The 21,586-nt window shown below is 44.4% G+C and overlaps 1 protein-coding gene across 4 annotated transcripts in view; it reads right to left on the reverse strand.

Annotated features, from left to right (window-relative positions):
- Positions 1-21,586, reverse strand: part of PTPRG (protein tyrosine phosphatase receptor type G) — a 774,814-nt gene that overhangs the window by 52,681 nt on the left and 700,547 nt on the right. For 2 of the 4 annotated variants that reach the window (XM_008260863.4, XM_002713279.5), the window contains exon 14: positions 15,279-15,362. The exons of the other annotated variants lie outside the window; for them this stretch is intronic. In XM_008260863.4, coding sequence (XP_008259085.1) covers positions 15,279-15,362 — 84 coding nt within the window. The remainder of the gene's footprint in view (positions 1-15,278; positions 15,363-21,586) is intronic. 4 annotated transcript variants of the gene reach the window in all.

The raw sequence follows: 21,586 nt of genomic DNA on the forward strand, positions 1-21,586 counted from the left end.
TGGGGCCCTAATGAGCTGCCGGAAGCACAGGCTGAATATTTAATGAGGCTGCTCAGCGTGAATGGCTATTGTGACCAGAGAAGGGTCCCTGTTCATCTGGCGGAGGGGCTGTACAATGGCTGGCCCTACTGCTGCGTCTTTCAGCCGAGCAGGCGGCACCCTTCTGGTGCTCCGTGGCCCTGGGACCCGTCCCACTCCTTTGGTGTCTCCCACCAGGCAACACTTGCACACACCACAGCTCTGCTTTTTCGCTGGGAGCCAGATTCCGACTCTCGGCGTAAGCGAACCTGTGTTCAGAACTGCCTTTGCTCAGCTCATCAACAGCACGCTGGCATGATTTTGTTGGGTATGTCATGTTTCTACAAAGCCTCGGAGCAGAGTTAAGCAGCTAGAAAAAAAAAAAAAATCAACCAATTCTACAAGCCAGAGATTTCTGTGGGAGGGAAGAGAACTTGGAGTCCAAGAAGAGCCCTTTCCTTCTCAGCTTTATATGGGGCTGTTACACCCGCAGGCCATGCAAAGTGCTGCCCCGGCATCGTGGGAAGCAGTTTTCTTTAGGCAGTACCTATTTGCAGATGGAAAGTGGCACTAACCAATCGTACATTTGGGCACTGCTCTAGAATAAACTGGATTATGACTTCAGACCAGAGGGGATTCTGAACAGAAACTGCTCAAACTGGTGGCACACGTCTCACAGAATTATTCTTGCACAGCACTGAGAAAAATGATTGTTTTCTAGGAGTTGCATAGTTGTTACATAAACTTATATTTTTATCACTGCCTTTCCCTAAATGGAAAGCATATCAGTTGGTCAGACTTAAGTTACATGGATATGAAATGCACCAAAATATTACAATCTAATGAATGTAAAAGTGTTAAAATCCATGGGCAAAAATCATGATTTTGATGTTGGAGATAATAGCTCTGATTCTGAATGAGCGACCAACTTGTCTACTCCTAGACTCTTTCCTCCCTCTCTTCCATGTCACCCATATGCACAGATTTCCAGAACGCAATGTTAGCATTATAACATGGATTATAGACTTCACAAACGAGCTAGAACCACAGCCATCCAGCATCACAGCTAAGGGTAACCTGCTTTCATGGAGTCAGGGACCATCATTCAGACCCAAGCAGCGCTCTCCCTCACTGAAGTGAGGGGCGCATGAGCCACAAGGTCGGCCTTTAACAAATGGAGAAAACAATCAAAAGGAAGTCCGCCGTCCTTGTTGATTGAACGTAAAACTATTTGTAAACAGAATCATTAGTGGTCACATGACTGTGACAGTCAAGTGACCTGGAAAGGAAGTACTACCGTGTGGCTTTTTTCTTCCCTAGAAGATGACTGACACAGCTCAGCCAGTTGCTCACTTATGTTGGGAGCCCAGGGCTCTGCATTCTCTCTGGAAAAAGCAGTGTGTATTGAAGCGCATCGCACGCTGGTGCACCAGGTGCTGCTGTTTAGGATGGGTTTTCCCCAGAGCAAAATCACTCTGTGACTGCCAGGGAAGAGCATGTATCTGGGGCTGAGGCTCGGAAACCTGGGGACGAAGCTCCACACATCTGCGCCTTGCTGCCTGGCAGTCGCTCGCTTCCCCAAGATGCCAATGGGCAACCGAGTGCTGACCCTTGGCTGGAGGGGTGGGGTCTCCCCCCACAAAACAGATGTCAGTGGCTTCAACACCCTCTGGGCAACCAGCTACAAGCCCTAAAGCTACATCCTTAAGCTTGAAGTGGATTTATAGTATAAAGCATGACATAAGTAACAGACGATCACTGCAGAAAAATCAGGAAACACAAATGAACAGAAACAAAATTCAATTAAAATCACCCCAAACCTTCTGGCGATCATCACTAATAACTTGGGATATGCCCTTCCATTCTTTTCCTCATTTTTTAATTGACTAATTCTTGATCATCCGCACTGAAGGGCTAACAGCAGAAGAATAAACATGACAGACAAGGCCCCTGCCCTCGTGGTATTTGTTTTCTTGGGGAAAATCAACAACACACACGTACACCAACAGTGACAAAAAGCCAGGAACTACGAAGACAACAGAAAAGAAGGATGCCGTAAGTGACGAGGGGTGGAGGAAGGGACTGCGGCAGTGGCATCTGATCTGAGAGTTGATTAAGGAGGTCCAGCTCTGCGAAGCTCTAGGGGCAGATCATTCTAAGCAGATCAAACAGAGTTACAGAGCTCGAGAGCACAATCAGCATGGCCGGGCAAGGGAATGGAAATGACGCCATGGGCCAGAACAGGGAAAGGTTGCAGAAGGTCAGATCAGAGAGGTGGGCAAGAGCCAGAATGTCCAAGACCCAGCAGGCCACAGAGAATCGCCCTTGGTGCCTACAAGCACGGGAAATCAGTGGAGGGCTTTCATCTGTGGAGCGGCACAGTCCGGTCTATTTTACAAACCTGAGTTGGACTGCTCTGCGGTGAATGGATTATTCAGTGGCAAGAATGGAGGAAGCCATCAAGCAGGGGCTGCTGTTGCATGCCACTGAAATACAGATAGAGCATTTTCTTCTGTATTATTTTTAAAAATGTAATGACGGGCTGGCATTGTGGTACAGCAGGTTAAACCACTCCTTTTGATGCCAGCATGGAGTCCCAATGGCTCCGCTTTCAATCCAGCTTCCTGCTAATGTGCCTGGGAAGGCAGCAGAAGATGGCTCAAGTACTTGGGACCCTGCCACTCATGTGGGAGACCAGGATCAAGCTCCTGGTGCTGGCTTCAGCCCATCCCAGCCCTGGCTGTTGCAGCCATTTGGAGAGTGATCCAGTGGACTGAAGACATCAGTCTCCCAATCCGTCTCTCTCTCCTTGATGTGCTGCCTTTCAAAAAAAAAATAATAATAATAAATACATCTTTAAACAATTAACATGAGCTCATATCATGCACATTTCTCCTCGATACCAAATACAGTTCTACATCCTCATTACTAACACTTGCTTCCTCTTCTATTCATGCAGTACTACATTGCGGGTTTATCATTTAACTTATTCCTTTACTATTTCTTGGGGTCCTGCTGTGGGCCAGGGACTGAGGAAGGCACTAGGTTGCTGACAACTTCACTACCTTTAACTTTGAGATGATCCCTGCTCAAGTTAGGAGTTTAAGACCTCAGGAAAGTGTCTGGCTGTCATGTGACAGTGTATTGCAGCTGGCTCATTTCTGAGATGTCTCAAGAAAAGCGGTTTTTGACCTTGAGCAGTGTCTGAGAATAAAAAAAAAAGAAAAGAAAAAGCAAAGGCAGGGATTTTTGAAGAAGAAGAAAACACAAGTTTTAATGCCTTTCAACTTCCCAACTGTGAAATGTTCAAAGAGGTGTCATTTCTCTAATTTCGAACTCAGGGGAATGGAGATGAAACATCTGTGACTGCCCACATGTGTCACTGAGCGGGGGACTTCCATTTTTCTACCCAGGTCCAGTTCTCTTTTAACTAACCTACCCCAAAAGTCCCTCTTTGAATGAAACAGATTTCCAGGGTCATGAACTATTAGCTATTGTCTAAAATCATAATTTCTTCACCATCAACCTTTGCTTATGCAAGTGCTACGAAAAGGCAAAAAGATGAAGCATATGGAGTAACAAAAACATATTTACAAGTTGAACTCCAAATCATACGCCCTCAGACCCCACCTTACATTTCAATTTCTTCCTCTTCCTCTCACTTCCTGCTACCCCAGGAGGGGCCTTTGGGAACTGAGGGCAGCTAACACCGTTCTCCTTGACCCTTCCTGGCCTCCTCATTACCTCAATTACTTACTCCCTGCTGCCCTTTGCAGCATGTATGTTTCTGACACGCTGGAGCTTACCAATTCAGGCACTACCATAGTTTTGAAAAGTCCCAAAAACTCTGCCTCTTAAATTCTCAGTCAACTGATGGCTGTTAACCAGCAGCGCCTGTCTCTCTGGTTTAGGGAGCTTTATACAATATCCACTATGCCTGAGCCGTGCACCCTGGGGATTCTGGCTGAGCAGCTCTGGAGCACAGCCGCTGTGTGCGTGCACTGTCTCTGGTTAAGAACCGCTGTGGTACACGGACAACTAAAAATAAATAAATACATCAACAAATAAAACCATCTTAAATGGTAGGTATTGTAAAGGTGCCCATAAAAGTAACATTAGGACTTATAAGATCCCATATAGGATAAGAAACAGTCATTATGAATTAGGCACTATTAACACCATCATCTCAAATACAGGAAGCCAAACTGTCTTGCACAGACCTGATTGAGAATATGAAGGTTTTCTGCTCCATTTGTTAGAACTTCAGTTCTCAGAAACACTATGGCATTCTCTGAAGTTGCAGCAAAACTGTCTAACTACCTGCGTCGAAGCAAAAGTCTTCTTTCAAACTACAGAAGCTAATTTAGATGTCTCAAACCCCAGTTTTTCCTCCTAACTTCACCTTTTAAATCATCTTTTGGGCTGCTCTATTTGTAGCAAAATTCACTTTATTACCTAAGCAGGAAAGGAAGTTTCAATACTTCCATCTCAAGTCGGTTTTCTGACATGCTGAATTCTAAGGGTTCTCCCACTTGAACCAGTTTGAACATCATGGTGTTCAATGGTTTTCTAAAACTCAACCTTATCAAGAAACTACCAGATGGGATCAAGCAGACAGCCCAGTTCTGTCTGTCATTTCTGGAGTTCAAACTCGATGGGTATATGAGGCAGAATGGAAACGAAACAGGAGATGTCAATCTATTGGTCCCTAAACGCTCTCATTTCTCACAGCCTAAACGTCTTGCCACCCAGCTCAGGCTCCTGTTCATTAAAGACGTGCATTTTTCATACCACACAGCCCCCAACTGCCGTCCAAAAGACTGTGGTGCTCAGTCACAGACACTAGATCTCTGCCTATCTACACACAGGCTTCCGATGCCACCCTTCATTCTTTCACCTCTTTTTTGAAAACCAACACAGGCTCAAGCGTTCTACAAAGATTTCTAAGAAAGGCTTGACTGCAAGTCAAGAGGGTCATGTATGCTTATGGTTCCAGCAGCTGGTCAAATCTGTGTGACTTCCGGCAGCTCCTCGGCCTCAAGCCCATGAGTGTGGTCCAGATCTGTGTGGTGCCTAAGACCTCATGATAAGAGTGAGCATGGATGCCCGAGTCTGGCTCCTGAAAAAGCCCACTGGACACAATGAAGCTTATGCTCATCAAAGTCTGCTCTTGGCTTGAGATTTTTTAAAAGATAACTTTCTATTCTTTGAAGTAAGGGGTTGACTGTGAAGACAAAGCCCTTTTCAAAAATCAAAGCTTCTGCTCTCTAGGAAGCAGAACACATGTGTGGAATACATTGCGTCAGCCTGCACTGCACATCGACCAGTATTAGCTGTCAATTTCAAGTCCCCAGGCTCCCAGCCCAAACACAAAGGCCGCCCTTGCCCGTGACAGATTCCAGTGAGGCTAATCAGCTCTCTTGACTAATGGTGCATGTGTGCATCTGTGCACACACACATGCCCTAACCTAGCTGCCCTGATAGTGCTTTAGAAGGATTAATACATACTCAACTTATAGAGGCCTACTATTCTAACAAACTGTAGCCAACTACCAAGATAAACAGAACATCTCTCGACTTCGGATTCCACCGTTCCCTTCCAGGAATCTGACACATTCTTAAGACAGAACACCCAGAATAGCTAAATTTCAGAAAAGGCCTACCTCTCCCTCCTCCTGTTTTTCCAAGTAGTTATTCAGATAACATCTGGTATGGGTCAATGGTTTTCTATCTCCAGAACAGTTCACGTAGCCAGTACTTTCCAGAAGCAAACAGCCGCTCTTCAGTCCACACTCAACACTGCAATGTCTGGAATTCCATGCATTACTGCTATCCATCAGGATGTCCCCTCCAAAGGCAGGCATCCGAGCCTGCTTCAGGAGAGGGGCTTTCCCAGGCCTATGGACATCTGGGTTAACAAGTGCATCTCTCTTGACAAGCTCGGGACGCCACATTATTCTCATCCATGGTCCCTGGCTGACCGCACAGCAGTGCCTTCCACAACACTCAGACTGCTGGTACATACGCAGCTAGGAGAATCACAACACTCTTCCCAGACTCACATGAAAACCCAGAATGAACAGAGTAACTGAATGTTGATATCTAAGGATTAGGAACCAAGTCACTGTCTTCAAATTAAGCTCAGTGGTTCCCTAATCACATCAGGCTGAGAAGGAGTTTGTTAGCAGTGTGCGGCTCAAAATTCTAATTGCAGACTAGAGGGGGCAGTTGGCTGAGCTGCTACTGCATATTAATTAAGCAATCTTAACTGATTTATAGACTGCCCTCATTTAAATTTACAGGAGCATGCCAGCTAATAATCCCATTTATTCTCATGCTGTTGAGAACAGAAATCATATTAATATTTACTTTTGTAATTGGATCTGTGTAGTAAACCCTGGATGAGTAAGAGCTACTTATAAATAGGAAGTTGAGAATGTTTGCATGTCTTCCAGGAAGATGACTGAAAGCTGTGTTAAAAAGACATGGACTGATTTATTAGGGCAAAATCTTTCCAGAAAGGAAAGTGACAAACATAGCAATGAGAGGAAAAGGCTGTGGGCGTTGTGAGGCTTTTCCTCAAAGAGTCTCTGAAATAACTCTGGGGTTCCACCTGGAAAGGAGCCCAAACCAAGTTTCTAAGTTGAGAGCTTTCATACACAACAACTCACTTGATGTTAAGTTTCTTTTACTGCATGTGAAATGATTCAGTTTGCAAAGCTCAGCTTACACCTACGGTGTCTTTTCAGGAAGAAATATTTAGCAAGAAAAAAAATCAGAAACTGAAATACACTTCTGCTGGGCGTATTTTCTAAGCCTAAGTGGAGAAATGACAGCTGACAGAGATGAGTGGGCAGTGGGCGATCACTGCAAGCCATTGCCACATCAGGGCTGTCAGAAATCCTGGGGTATACAGCTGTTAGACCCTGGATAAGCAAGGGCTCCTAAGGGGAAAAAGGACAAGGAAACAAGGAGAGATAGAGGATGCACACAACTTTAATGAGGAAAAAACGTAGCAAAAGCTTGTGGATTTCACATGGTGATGAGATGCCCCACTCTACTCTTGATACTAAAACAAAACAAAACAAAACAATCTAACTCCCACAGTGAGAATTATACTCAGTGATTCAAATTGCATGCAATTAACGTCTTCTGGAAGGTGGGAGAAAATGAACAAAAGATAAACACAAAAGCTGCTTCAAGACAATATTCCATCTCTCTCAACGTTCCATCTGTGGAGACATCCTTACAGATACCTAGTGATGACTCAAGTTCTTTAACAGAAGTCAGAGTTCAGAGGTCACTTCATGATTGCCAAGTTCAAGAGACCTGAACATAGCAACTGTTACAACACAGCTGCCTCCAAGAAAGGGGCTCCGAGAGGACCTCCCAAGGCTCGAGGCATTGGATTAAAAGGTTGTGGGCTTTGAGGCACTTCTCTCACCCCTGGGACACCAGCCTGAAGTTCTGCGTGTCTGTGGCTGAGGGACACTGTGCTTGAGGGACACTCCAATTCATTTGCGATTGTTTTATGGCACTGACTCAACCCCTGCTGACTTGGGAGCACTAATGGGACGTGCTGGTCTGGCTTGTCTTGGGGAAGAGCTAGGAAATGAAATTCACATTGTATTCACTGCTCCTATTACTCAGTATTTATAATCCAAAATGGTGTCATAAAAGCCTTTGCCAGCTACTTGTTCCATTAACATACAGATCGAATGTATTCTGCTAGAAGAGTGATACTCTAAGGCTCTAGTAAGCCATAAGCTAACTCCTCGCTAAGCAGCCCCAGACTGCAGTACTTTTCAAATACTTGGGACCACCTGGGATACAATGTTGATTCGGATATCACACTATCCCCCAGGTTACATTCCATCTGATTGAAGATGTTATATACAATGACAATTCGAAACCATAAATGTACTTAGCAAAATGATGGAGAGAATAACAGGAACTACCAATCTAGATGAGAAATAGCAAACTATAGATAAATTCCATGATAAGTCTTTAAAAAGCAGCTCCACAAATGTGGTTAAAAGGCAAATTGCCAACCAGGGACGAGATGTGCAACCCATCTTGCCGACAAGGGATCTCTCTTCATTAGAAAAGCACCAACAACCCTCGGAAAAAGTGGCTGAGGATATTAACAGTTTACAGAAAAGTAAAAACAAATAGTTCAACTTCACTTACAACTGTGATGCTCAATCTCCCTTATAATAGGGAGCTAATAAATGGAAACTGCCGGAGAGGCACCAAGGTGGAGGCATAGGGAGGGAGCTTACTACTCTAGTCTAGGGGAAGATCTTTAAAAAAAAAAAAAAATAGACAGCACTTGATCTCAGGGAAGAGTTAGAGATAAAACAGCAGAGGAAACCCCACGCAAATCAGAGGGACGCTGTGGATCTATGTGGAAGGTGTGGATGTGTGCAACTCAGGGCCCCAGCAGCCGAGAGCCTCAGCATGAGCTTTGGAGAGTGAGGTGAGACCTGGCTGCAGCAGCCCAAGCCAGTGCTGATAAAGCTGCAAAAAGAGCCTGGTCAGAGTCTGGCGGACAGTCTATCTGCCAACCTAGAGAGAAAAAGGAAGACATGTTTCCCTTTTCCTGGCCACCCAGCACTGGCATCCCGAAACTAGCTCAGAGAGGGTGGACGTCATTTTAGACATGTGTTAACAGCTGTGTCAGCTGTCCATGTGCTCGGCAACCAGCAGAGAGGAGATGCCCAAGTCTGGCTGGGAGAACTAACAGGGGGCTGGGTGCTTGTGACTGTGGGAAGCTTTTGTGCCAGGACTGTGAAAACACTGTGGATTTGTGGGAGGGCGCAGGGTGTGGCTGGGACTTTGGGCAGTCACAGTGGGCAGCTCCACATGCTCCGGGCTCCCTGATTCCCTGGTGAGGGTCACTGCTGCAGGATCTGTGCTCACACTGAGGACTGCACAGATCCTTTGTGTGGTTCTTGTGGCAGTGTGAACAGATATTGTACCCACTGGGGCTAGCTAAAGAAGTGAGTTGCAGACAACCGAGACAGATCTGAACAAACCTCCACTCTGACAAAATAAAGAAAAAGGAATTATCACACCCAATTTGGGAGTGACCTTGAACACTCCTGTCACCCTGGAGCACTGAGCAGAGCTCCCTAGACACACCCAGCACATGCCTCAAAGTATTCACTGAAAAGGCAAGGGCTCCCCTTTTTATACTCCAAAGATAAAAGCCACCACAGGGAAAAAAAAAACCAACAAGCATCTCCACAAACGCCTAAAAATAAACGAAGCAATTCAAGAAACATGAATAAGGAAGAGAGTTTGATGCTCCCAAAAGAACACAACACTTCAATACTAGAATGTGAAAATGCAGAGACTGAAGAAATGCCAGTAACAGAATTAAAAAAAAAAAAAACAAAAAAACTTGATGATAGGATTTCTTAGAAGTAATCAGAAGCAAATCCAAGTACTAAAGAAATGTGTACATGACATGAAAGAATCTTTCTCATGAAACTGAGATTTTAAAGAGAAATCAAAATGGAAATGAAGAATTCAATAGAACAAATAAAAAAATGTGGTGGAAAGTCTGGACAACAGAATCGGTGAGGAAGAAGAAAAAACATCCAAGTTAGAAGACAAATTTCTGGAAATTTTACATTAGACCAAAAAAAAAGGGGGGGGGGGGAGAAATTAGAGAACTAAAAAATAGTGTTAGAGATCTATGGGCTATTATCAAACCAACCAACATAAGGGTCTTAGAAGTGCCTGGAAGCATGGAAAGAGAAAATGGATTAGAAGGCCTTTTTAGTGAAATAATTACAGAAAACTTTCCTAATTTGGGGGAAAAAAAGGGACATCCAAATACAGGAAGCACACAGAACTCCTAGCAGACATGATCAGAAAAGATCCTCAACATGACACATTGTAATCAAACTCTACACAGTAAAACAAAGAAATGCTGAGAAACACCTGATTAATTTCAGAGGATTCCAATTAGACTCACAGCTGACTACTTATCAGAACCCCTACGGGCTAGGAGGGAATGGCGAGATATATTCCAAGTCTTAAGAGAAAAAAACTGTCAGCCCAGAATAGTGTGCCCTGCAAAGCTCTCATTTGTTCATGAAGGTGAAGTAAAGACCTTCCATAACAAAAGAAATTGAAAGAATTTGTCACCACTCATCAAGCCTCACAAAAGATGCTGAAGGATGTATTACACACAGAAATATGGTCATCACTATGAAAGAAGGTGAAGGCAGAAAATCTCCCAGTAAAAGGATAAAGGAAATCCACAGTAAACAATAGGAACATTTATGGAAAAATTATAGGACCAAGTTGTTACTTATCAATAATCACTCTGAATGCAAATGGCTCAACTTTCCAGTTGAAAGATACAGAATAGCCGAGTGGGGAAAAAAATTAATTGCTGCCTAAAAGAAACACTTCTCACCAACAAAGATACATACATACTTAAAGTCAAAGGATGGACAAAGATATTCCACGCTGACAGAAACCAAAAAAAAAGCTGGTGGAGCCATTTTGGTATCAGACGAAAGAGACTTTAACACAAAAACTGTTGAAAGAGACAAAGAAGGGCACTGCGTGATGATTAAGCGAACAATTCAATGGGAAGATGTGACTATAATAAATGTGTATGCACCTAATTGCAGGGCACCTGGCTATTTAAAAGAAATATTAATGGACCTAAAGGGAGACATAGACATCAATATAATAATAGTGGGAGACTTCAATATCTATCAGACAGAAAATCAGTAAGGAAACAGAGTTAATCGACACTATAGACCAAATGGACCTAATGGATATCTAGAGAACTTTTCATCCTACAGTTGCAGAATATATATTCTTCCCATTAGTGCATGGAACTTTCTCTAGGATAGACCACGGGCTAGGCCATAAAGCAAGGCTCAGCAAATCCAAAACAAACACAATCATACCTTGCATCATCTCTGACCACAAAGGAATGAAGCTAAAAATCAACAGCTCAAGAATATCTAGAACATATGCAAACACATGGAGAGTGAACAACATGCTACTAAATGAATAGTGGATCATGGAGGAAATCAAAACAGAAATAAAAAAATTGTTGAGGGAAAGTTTTTTTTTCATACTATTTGCTGAACCCTTTACTTAGTATAGTGTTAATCTTCTGCGTAAAAAGTTAATTGAAAATAGATTTTAGTCATAAGAAAGAATGAGACTAGGAGAGGGAAGAGGAGGAAAGGTGGGAATGTAGCTGGGGAGGGTGGGAAAGGTGGCAAGAATCACTATATTTCTAAAGTTTTATTTATGAAATGCATGAAGTTTGTATACCTTATAGAAGAGGTTTCTGGGGAAAAACAAAACAAAACAAAACAAAAAAATGAACGAAAGGAACTACACCAAGACATCTTTTCTTTCTCACTTAGGAGGTTAGCAAAAAGGCCCAAGTTTTTTTGTTTTCTTTTGTTTTGTTTTTAATTTTGACAGGCAGAGTTAGACAGTGAGAAACAGAGAGAAAGATCTTCTTCCATTGGTTCACCCCCCAAATGGCCGCTACAGCCGTTGTGCTGCGCTGATCCGAAGCCAGGAGCCAGGTGCTTCCTCCTGGTCTCCCATGCGGGTGCAGGGCCCAAGGACCTGGGCCATCCTCCACTGCCTTCCTGGGCCACAGCAGAGAGCTGGACTGGAAGAGGAGCAACCGGGACTAGAACCCAGGGTGCTGGCGCTGCAGGCGGAGGATTAGCCTAGTGAGCTACGGCACCGGCCCAAGGCCCAAGTTTTCTAACACTCTATACTGGCGAGGCTGTGTGGAAACCTACACTGTGGAGTGGGCAGTCCATACAAACTGCATGTACTCTGTGATGAAACTATTTCTTGAATTTATCCTACAGATATATTTAGCTACTTGCAAAAGGACACAGTCACCAAAGGAATTCACTACAGTATAGTTTGTAATCACAAAAAACTGGGCACAACCAAATGACAGCCCCAGAGCACTGGTTCAATCAGTCTTGACACATCTATACAAAGGAATGCCATGCCTCCATAAAGAACAGAATGAAGTAACTTTGAATGCAGGAATTCTGCAAAATTGCAGGGGATGGAACGAAAAGGTGAGTATTTTGGTGCAAACATTTTTTTAAATCTATGCACAATTTTTATATAACATGTATTTTCCATAAACTTTTAAAAGAACCCCTCTCACGTACATGCATTTCAAAGGTTTTCACACCAAAAATAAACTTATCTTTCTATTAACTATTTGAGGTATGTATGTGTGTGTGACATAGAGAGAGGGAGGGATAGAGGGAGAAAAACATGTTGAGGGAAGAAGTACAGTACACAACAGTGAATTAAGTATTCTGTGTACAAGAGGATTAGGGACAGATATGCACCTTTGCTTAAATACACTGAACAATCTGCAAGAACCTAAAGTAAACTTGTGATAGTGACTACCTATTTATGAACAGGTAGGAAGCAGGGTGACGAGATGTAGCTTTAGGGCAGTATGTAATTTAATCTTCTTCATTTTGACCCATTTCTAATATTCGTGATTCAAAAATGTCAGCTCTTTTGAAAAAGGAAATAGTCGGGTCTGCTTTCCACTCCTTGCTAGAGGGAATCTTGAGCTGTCAACTCTCGGCAGTTCTTTCTGACTGTCCCCTTCGTTACTGTCCTCACGTAAGCACAGTCAGACCAACAAGGCGAGCAGCCAGCGGCACACCGGACTCAAGTGCACAAAGCTCCTAACAGCTCTTGCAGCTGTTTGCAAGGCTGCCATTTAGGTATCTCTGGGGACTTTTCTACCTGATTGTTGGCCAGCCTTTGGACGGAGATGCAGGCCAAGGAGGAAATGGAGTGCAGTGTGGGAGGCAATGGCAGGAGGCAGGCCGAAGCACACCCCTCGACCCATTCCAGCCTCCAACAGGTGTCCGTGGTACCTGGGGGGCTTCTGACAACACGGTGGCAGGGTAGAAGGGATTCGGAGGCAGCAGCCAGAGTGCCAGAGGAGAGGACGGATGTGGGCTGGTGTCTCGAGCACACAGAGGCCTCCGGGGCGATGGACTGCAGGCGCTGGGGGAGCAGCACAAGGTATGGCAGCCCGTGAAAGGAACAGCAGGGGCTCTGACCCTTTGAGGAAGGCTCTGTATCTGCCGTCTTCCTCCGGGAGCCGTTAGCTTGGCACGCAGAGCAGGAGCTGGAGGCCCTGCCTCAGCCACTCTAAGCAGGTTGGCTTTGCTCTGTGACTTACCTTCTCAAAGCCTCAGTGCGCGCCATCTTCCAGACAGGGTGAAATAAGTCACACGCTCAAGCATTTATGATACCTCGCTTAACCAGACCCATTTTCTCACGACGAAGTGGAGGGTCTAAGACCTTCTTACTCACAGAGCCAGAAAGTGGCAGAGCTGCACTTGGAATCCACCAAGTCTAAGTATCCGCTATGATCCACCATCAGATGGGGACCATCAAGGGTTTTGTTTCCCAACTCCGGGGTGGAGAAAACTGTCCTGCCCCCAAGCGTCCCTCATTCAGAGCCAGGGCAGACATCAGAGGGACTGAGCAGCCTATAGCAAAATATAACCTTTATGATGGTAATCTGCCTGCAGGGTGGGGCACTTGCTACAGCAGTTAACAGACTGCTTGAGACATGTGCATGACGTATTGGAGTGCCTGGCTTTGAACCTGGCATTGCTTCCTTTTCCAGCTGTACGTCCTCTGGGGGCTAGGGAACAGCTGATGGCTCAAGTACTTGGGTTCCTGCCACTCCCAGGAGAGGCCAGGATTGAATCCTCGGCTCTTGGCTTTGGCTTGGCCCCATCCTGGATGTTCTGGACATTTGAGGAGTGAACCAGTAGATGGAAGGTCTGTGTGTCTGTCTTTGTCTTTCAAATAAATAAAAGTAAACCAGTAAGAATTTGAAAAGAAAATGTTCGTAACGAGCCCACTGCTGTACTAGGGGCCAAGGACATCAAATGGAGATTGTCTAGCAGGCTGCAACCTCATTTCTGGAGAGGACTCAGAAAATGGATATGCACTCATCTCTCTGCTGACCACGAGGGGACGCTGGGTCTTTAAAAGTGTTGCAGGCAAAAATGTTTATAATAGATTGGGTCTAAGAGTTCAACATTCAAGCCATGTGCAAGGTTTTTCTCTCTAAAGATTAGATCTTTGAATCCAAAGCTATACACAAGGGTTTCAATTTCAGTTTTTAATGCATGGAGTTTTGAAAATGTATTAGAAATTGAAGACTTCAATAAGTACAAGGAGATCATGGGAAGAATAGCATAATAACATTACCAGTGTCAGCAGATACTGCTTTCTCCACAAGGCCAAAATTGCACTGCAGAGCTTAAAAGCAGATCTTGGAGTTTCTCATTAATCTGTCACAGTTCCTGTACTGCACCTTCTCAGCTAGCACAGGAGTATCTGATTATAATGGATAGATATCTAAAATTTCATCTCAATAATCTGATTTACTCACAGCCAAGGGAAATGCATCATTCCATATGAAAATTCTAGAAATTTGTGCTTTGGAAATAAAAAGCAATCTCTCATGGCATAATATGGATGAGTGGATTAGTATAATTAGCAATTTAATATTAAAAATTATATTAATAATATAGTTTGCCTAACATGAGCCCTACAGAAATATTATCAAGAGGCTCCAGTGTGGTGATTGAAGTTGTACAATCATGACTTCTAAACATTTATTATAAATCTTCTCAGGGCAATTCATTTTCCAAGCTTTCAAACTATCTAGAATTCATGGCTTTAAATTTTTTAAAAATTTCATTTTGCTTATAGAAAAGCACACAGTATTTCCATATTTGCTCACTCCTCCCGCACTTAATACTCTTCCATCCTAATTTACCTGTAAATTAATGTTCTAAAAAGACATTTTTCAGTTACAAGGCTAAATGCATGCAAACTCTATAACATGCAAATATCTGAAATTTTGGAAAGAAAATGGATGCAACACATATACAGACATACAAACATAGAGCACCCCTGTATGTACTAACCTGGCAACAAAAATTACCCCCAAAACTGTAAAATAACAAGCACAAAGCAGGCATACACAGGAAATACTGTACTTGGTACCAGTTACCCACAGGCTGAATTGCTACTTGCAAATCTTACTTTTGAAAACTGGGGTAGACCAGGTAATTTTAAGTATCTGCTGTCTACAAGACTTTATTCCCGATGACAACAGAACAAAAATTTGGCAAACCAGTCCCAGCCATAGAGACCCCCCAATAAGCTTGACCGCCCCTCACCTGCTCCCCTTCTCTCCTCTCTCCCAAGAAGGCACTTCACGGAAACGTCTGGGAAAGCCCTTGGACTTTATTTTGTTACACCCTCTGAATGGACAAAAAACAAAAGAGAACAGGTGTAGAAGACAGCATTTTCAATTGGCCACCAAGAGTTGCACCCAAATGCCCACCCTCCCCTCAAACACCAACATATCCCGGCCTCAGAGCTCATCTGGGATGTTTTCCCAAGAGGATGCTGACGCACCAAGGTAGCTGGCTTCACGAAAGCCTTTGATGCTAAGGCAAGAAATACGAAACAGGACCTTTGCTCTTAGAGGCCCTCTTTACCTACTGGAAGCCTGTATCAGCCCAGGTGTTAAGGGAAGGTAAGGGTATCACACAACCATGAACTTGCTCATTCACATACCTACTCTTTCACCTTTGATGTACTGCCCTCTGGGAAACTGGCTAAGTATCATGCGTAAGAAACAGACCTTGGCAATAATCTACCGGGGGAACATTTGAAGCTACCTTCTGCTTCAATCTGGGGCCATTGGACAAGTCTAGAGTCTTATCTTTTCCTCAAGCATCCCTGTCCAGTCTGGACACTTTCCTGATGCACAGTGCATACTGTTTAAATGTAGAGTACAGCTACCTTGAGAGATGGGCACAGCATTGGCATGTTATTATTATACTAGTATTTTAAGTCCTATATTTGGTTTCTCCTTAAATAACCACAGCATCTGAGTCTTGGCTACAGCATTTAAAAGATGTACTTTTGTCACACAACAATACTTGAGGATTTTTTAAAATTATATTTAATCCTCCAAACCCCCTTGGCCTATAGGATTTCAGACTGAAATGAATCCTATTCTTTCCCAACTCTGCTGACAGAATAAACATGTATTAATCCCACTTTTCCGCAAGCTTTTTAAAGTTCTGATACAAAAATATTTCAAAATCCCTGCATACTTTAATATGCATTTCCTTATGCATGGATTTCAAGTGTTTGTGCTCCAAAATAAACTTCTTTTCATTTCATTTTTCATGAATCTGAAAAAAAACTTCTGTTGAACAGTGGTTTTCTCCTGTTTGCTTATTTAATGTATGTGAAAGGCAGAGAGGAGAGACCTGACCAGACTGGAGCCACTACCCATCCCCTCCCAGGGTGTAGATCAGTGGGGGTGGGCGGGTGAGGGGGGTGGGAGGATGACGGGAATCCAAACCCTCCAGTGTGGGATAGGAGCACCCCAAATTGCGTCTTAACCACTCTAATTGCCTGTCACCTTCATAAACTCTCTGCAGGACGCTCATACACATATGTCCTCTTTTGGGGAAGCTCTGTTGGTCCCACACACAACTCTGTAAGGTCTGAACTCCAAAGATGTTAATATTTTGCGCTAACTTCCGAGTCACCCTTGTTTCCTTTTTACTTCTTGGAATGAACATCTTTGAATCTTTGTGTGTTTGTGAGTGTTCTTTTCCCTGAATACTTGTGTTCACGTAATCTGGTAACTACTGGGCTCCATAGTGAGTCAAAGTGTTGGGCACAGGAACCACAATTTGCAGGAGCCCAAACCTGGGAATTGATTGAAAAGAGCGAGGGCCTGTGATGTCCAAACCTTCTCATCTCCCTCCACCGGGTCCCCCAGACCCCGAGAAGATGCTTGGAGTGGCTACATTCATCTGAAGACATCACCACCGTGTTGGAATGTTGTTACAAATTTTCAGAAAAACTTGAAATTTGCAGCTTCCTAAAATATTTAGACTTTTTCTCAACCCTTAGCCCTACTCCGAATTCTGCCAGATTCACTCTTGGGAGATTTGGAGCGGAGCCGGCGAACTCCGCAGTTTTTCCTCACACACAATCGCAGGCGCTTAAGACTACCACCCGTAAGCTGACAGCACTTTGAGAAGCAAATGCCATGCGATCAATAACTAATATCTCGAATCACCCAGGGGGTTACCTGAGCAAACCGACAGAACAGACACATTCCAGCTTGCGAGAGAAGACATTTAATTTGGAGAAATCCACAGAGGGCTGCCTCTGCCTAGTACAGACAAAATGAATAAGGCGCTTCCCTTTCCTGGAAAGTGAACTTGCTGTAGAGACGTATCCATCCACCGCTTCCCTAAGCCCTCAGCCCAGGCTGTGAAGTACCAAGGAGCAGGCTTACACAGCAACCTTTGCCCGTGACCCCCTCCCCGCTTTTGTCTAACGACTGTGTGTTAGCCTGTTCCAAGAGCTCCGGCTGGCATCTCAGGGCCAACTCGACAGCAGGGGGCTGGTTACTATAACAACTGACAGCTCTCGTGAATTCTCAAAGCCCACCGAGTAGCCATTTGGGAAACAGTTATTGAGCAAAAACTTGCCTGGGATCGGCTGCCTTAGCTGCGACATGACCCTGAGCTCCCTGCACCCAGTTGCACAGGGAAAGGAAAAAAAAGAAAGAAAGAAAGAAAAAGGTGCTCACCTCCAGGAGCAGCTGGCCACCTCTGAAAGCTCCCACCCCTGTCCCCTTTAGCATCTCCGCACAGATGGGTTAACACCACAGTGCACTCTTACAGTCATAAACGCAAATCCTCCCAGGCAGGACATCGCTGGCAATCACCAATTGTGCTGTAACTCCCCAGTGGCCTGACACCTTGTCAGGCTTTGAAGAACCGAACTGCAAAAATTATTCCTTGTGATTAAAAAACAATTATTGAATATGGCCACAGATATAGGTTCCACAAAGAAGTGAGTGGCACAGGAAAAAAAAAAAATCCCAGGATAAATGCTGTCGTGTGAATGGTGGGTCCGCAGCCAAGATAGAGGTGAATGTACAAAGTCAGTAAAAATCACCAGGTTTTTCTAGGCTTTAGACAACTTTTACACACACCAACCTTTCAGATGCTCATTCTTTCCCTCAGCACAAGGCGATACTGAACAACCAAGACCACCCCAGTGCAATATCCCTGAGAATGGAACCTGACTCCATCCATCCAAGTGGTCTTGTCTTTGCACAGGTGGAGTGATGGAGTGTGTGCTCTGCAGTACTGAGGGTGTTGTGACCCAGCCCTTCTGGTCATCTCCTACACAGCTGCCCCTGCCTCCTCCCTTTCCCTTGTTCTATGAAAATTACAGCCCAAACACCCTGTCCTCCCAGAAGCACTCTGGTCTTCCTCTCATTCCCACCCCACGCTGCTCATGGCCAGAGTCCCTCCCCAGAGTACACGGTCTCCCTTTATCACTATGCTAACCCAAGGACACAGAGGGCAGGCAGGGAACTGCAGGGAGGGCCGAGACGCCAGTGAGTGCCACTCCTAAGGGGCCACTGCCACAAGGCAATATGAAAACAGTGTTGCTACAACTTCCAACCTAGCAGGAGAACTCAGGCAGCTGAGTTGTTGCTCTTCTTAATTGTTAAAAATCTTCTGGTTGTTTTACTAAGAAAATGCCCACCAAGACCAGGGCAGGCCAGACCAGGCTAAAGCTGGGAGCCAGGAACCCAATTCAGATCCTCTACATGTGCGGCAGGAACCTAACTACTTGAGCTGTCTCCCACAGAATGCATTAGCCAGAAGCTGGCATCAGGAGTAGGGCCAGAATTTGAACCCACATACTCGATATAAAATATGAGGAGCCTAACTGGCATTGTAACTGGTAGGTCAGACACGCACTCCTACTAAGGTTTTAAGTCCTATCTTTGTATTTTCAATAGGATTCAAAATTGTAAAAGTAACATCTCAGCTAAATCAAAGTAGTCTGGAGTTTGACTTCAATTTGGGATAACCTGTGCTCACCTGCTCCTCTTCTCCACTAACCTGTAAGTTCCTGGAATAAAGGAACTCTGGCTCTCTGACCAATATCCTGTGCCTGGCACAAGTTAGGTGCTTATGAAAGGTTGAATAAATGAACAAAGCAAAGAATAATCGGGCCAGCCATAGAGGGTCTCAGGTCAACAAACAGAACAAAAGCCTAAGTAAGACAAACTCCAGAATCTACCAGGCAGATATTCAATCCTGGTCAAGTCACTTTCCCTTCTGTAAAGTTTCCTTTGACAATGGTGCTGCCTTTCCTGATGCCCTGTCTACCACACATAGCTGCTAGAGAAATAAATAATGTCACATGTGCTTTGTGCTAGTTTAGTCATCGCTGGTGGTGGCTGTTGGTGCTGTTTCTTCTTCCAGCACTCCCTGGCATCGGAGCCATCACTCTTATCATACCTGCTCCTTTGTGACTTTGCACAGACAGGGTAGACAAACATCTACACCCGACCCAGCCATCAGCAAGCCAGCTTGGAGGTCTTTATTGTTGGAGCGGGTGGGTGTAGTGCGTGTACCTGGGCTCACAACAGCTCTCGTTGTCCTTGATGCTACAGGAGGAAGAGGTGGGGTCTGTGTCCCAGTGAGACACATGTGACCGGTCATTGAGAGCTTGAGATGAGTATGGCCACGTGCCCACCCTTTCACACACATCTGTTTGAGCCTCTGTGAGGCCAACACCAACGCCCCATACATTTGTGATCTGCATACTGTCCTGTTTTTTGTTTTTTTTGTTTTTTTTTTTTTTTTGACAGGCAGAGTGGACAGTGAGAGAGAGAAAGAAGTCTTCCTTTGCTGTTGGTTCACCCTCCAATGGCCGCTATGGCCAGCATACCGCACTGATCCGAAGGCAGGAGCCAGGCGCTTCTCCTGGTCTCCAATGCGGGTGCAGGGCCCAAGGACTTGGGCCATCCTCCATTGCCCACCCAGGCCACAGCAGAGAGCTGAACTGGAAGAGGAGCAACCGGGACAGAACCAGCGCCCCAAATGGGACTAGAACCTGGGGTGCTGGCACCGCAGGCGGAGGATTAGCCTAGTGAGTCGTGGCGCCGGCCACCGTCCTAGTTATTGCATGCTCTCTCCCACTGAACATCCAGGGAAGGAACAAAATTGTAATGTCAGCAAACCCACTTGGTTTCAAGAGCAGCATTCCTGATGAGGAGCCCCCAACACATGGCAAAACTTCTCAAAGTCCAAAGAGTAAGAGAGACATTTTTCCTGTCTGCCTATGTGCTCCGCTGGCACCGCCTGATTTCATCACAGGATTTGCAGATGGCTCAGTCCTGGCCTTGAAGAAGGACACGCATTGACCAGATTGAAATATGAAATCCTTCTAACACCAAACTACAGCAGCTTGAACCAGATGTTAGGATTCCCACTTAGAGTTTCCAGTTTTCTGTCCAGGATCCATGCAGCCAATTCAGCTCTATGTAAATCTGAAAAGGCTATCAACACTACTGGACAGTCATTTCCCAAGCTACAATTATGGCCACTAAGATACTCAAAATTTTCAAAGCTTGCACTGATCACCTGGGACTAATACAGAATAGGTGCCAGGAGTCAACTTTGGAATCTTCTCTAAACTGTGGGGCTGTAACGGAGAGGCTACACCACTAGCCTGCTTCCAGCACACCTGTTCACATGGGTGGTTATCTGAAGTCTTCTTCCTTTCTATCTTGCCTTCCACAACCATTGGCCACCACTGTGAGAAAGGGGTGTGGAAGCTGAGATACTGCCTTTTCCTGGATTGTCTTTTTAAAAAAATTTTTATTTATCTATAGAAACAAGTTTCATGTATTTCCTATGTACCATTTTAAGAGGAGAATGATTGTTCCTAGCCTACCCTCTCTTCTCCCCACCATCCCACCTCCTTCCTTTCTTACTGTAATTTTCACAATGACACACTTGCAATTTGCTTTATAATCACAACCTTTATCCTCCACTAAATAAAGAATTCAACAAGCAGTAAGTAGAGAAACCACTGTTCCTCAAGAATACAGACAAGGGCTATAAAGAATAATCCAATCTCCAAATGTCCATTTAACTCACATACTTTGTACTCTGTTATTAGTTACCAAATTTCAAGAGACACATGATAGTTATCTAGTTGGGACTGGCTTATTTCACTAACCATAATGCTGTCTACCTGCATCCTACTCAGCCATAAAAAAGAATGAAATTGTGTCTTTTACAGCAAAATGGACCATCTTTTGTAAGACACACACAGCTGGAAGGAAGCAAGCATCCCAGGAATGCTAGTCTTCACTGAGATCAAATCATGTGATGTTCAGACAGTATGCTCTCAGATTAGCTGGGTTAAAGGAAGGAGGCACCAAAGAGTCACACTATGGCTTGGCCATATCACCTGATCTTCCTAAGCCTGAGTTTTCTGATCTGCAAAATGGATCCAATGATACTAATGAATTACTCTCTGCTTAAGAAGGGATCTAATATATACACTGTGCACATGCCAAGCATGGTAGGTCTTCAATACACAGTTTTTAAGAATCCAGGCCTAAGGACAG

Source organism: Oryctolagus cuniculus, chromosome 10, assembly GCF_964237555.1.
Source record: "Oryctolagus cuniculus chromosome 10, mOryCun1.1, whole genome shotgun sequence".
Classification (NCBI taxonomy): domain Eukaryota; kingdom Metazoa; phylum Chordata; class Mammalia; order Lagomorpha; family Leporidae; genus Oryctolagus; species Oryctolagus cuniculus.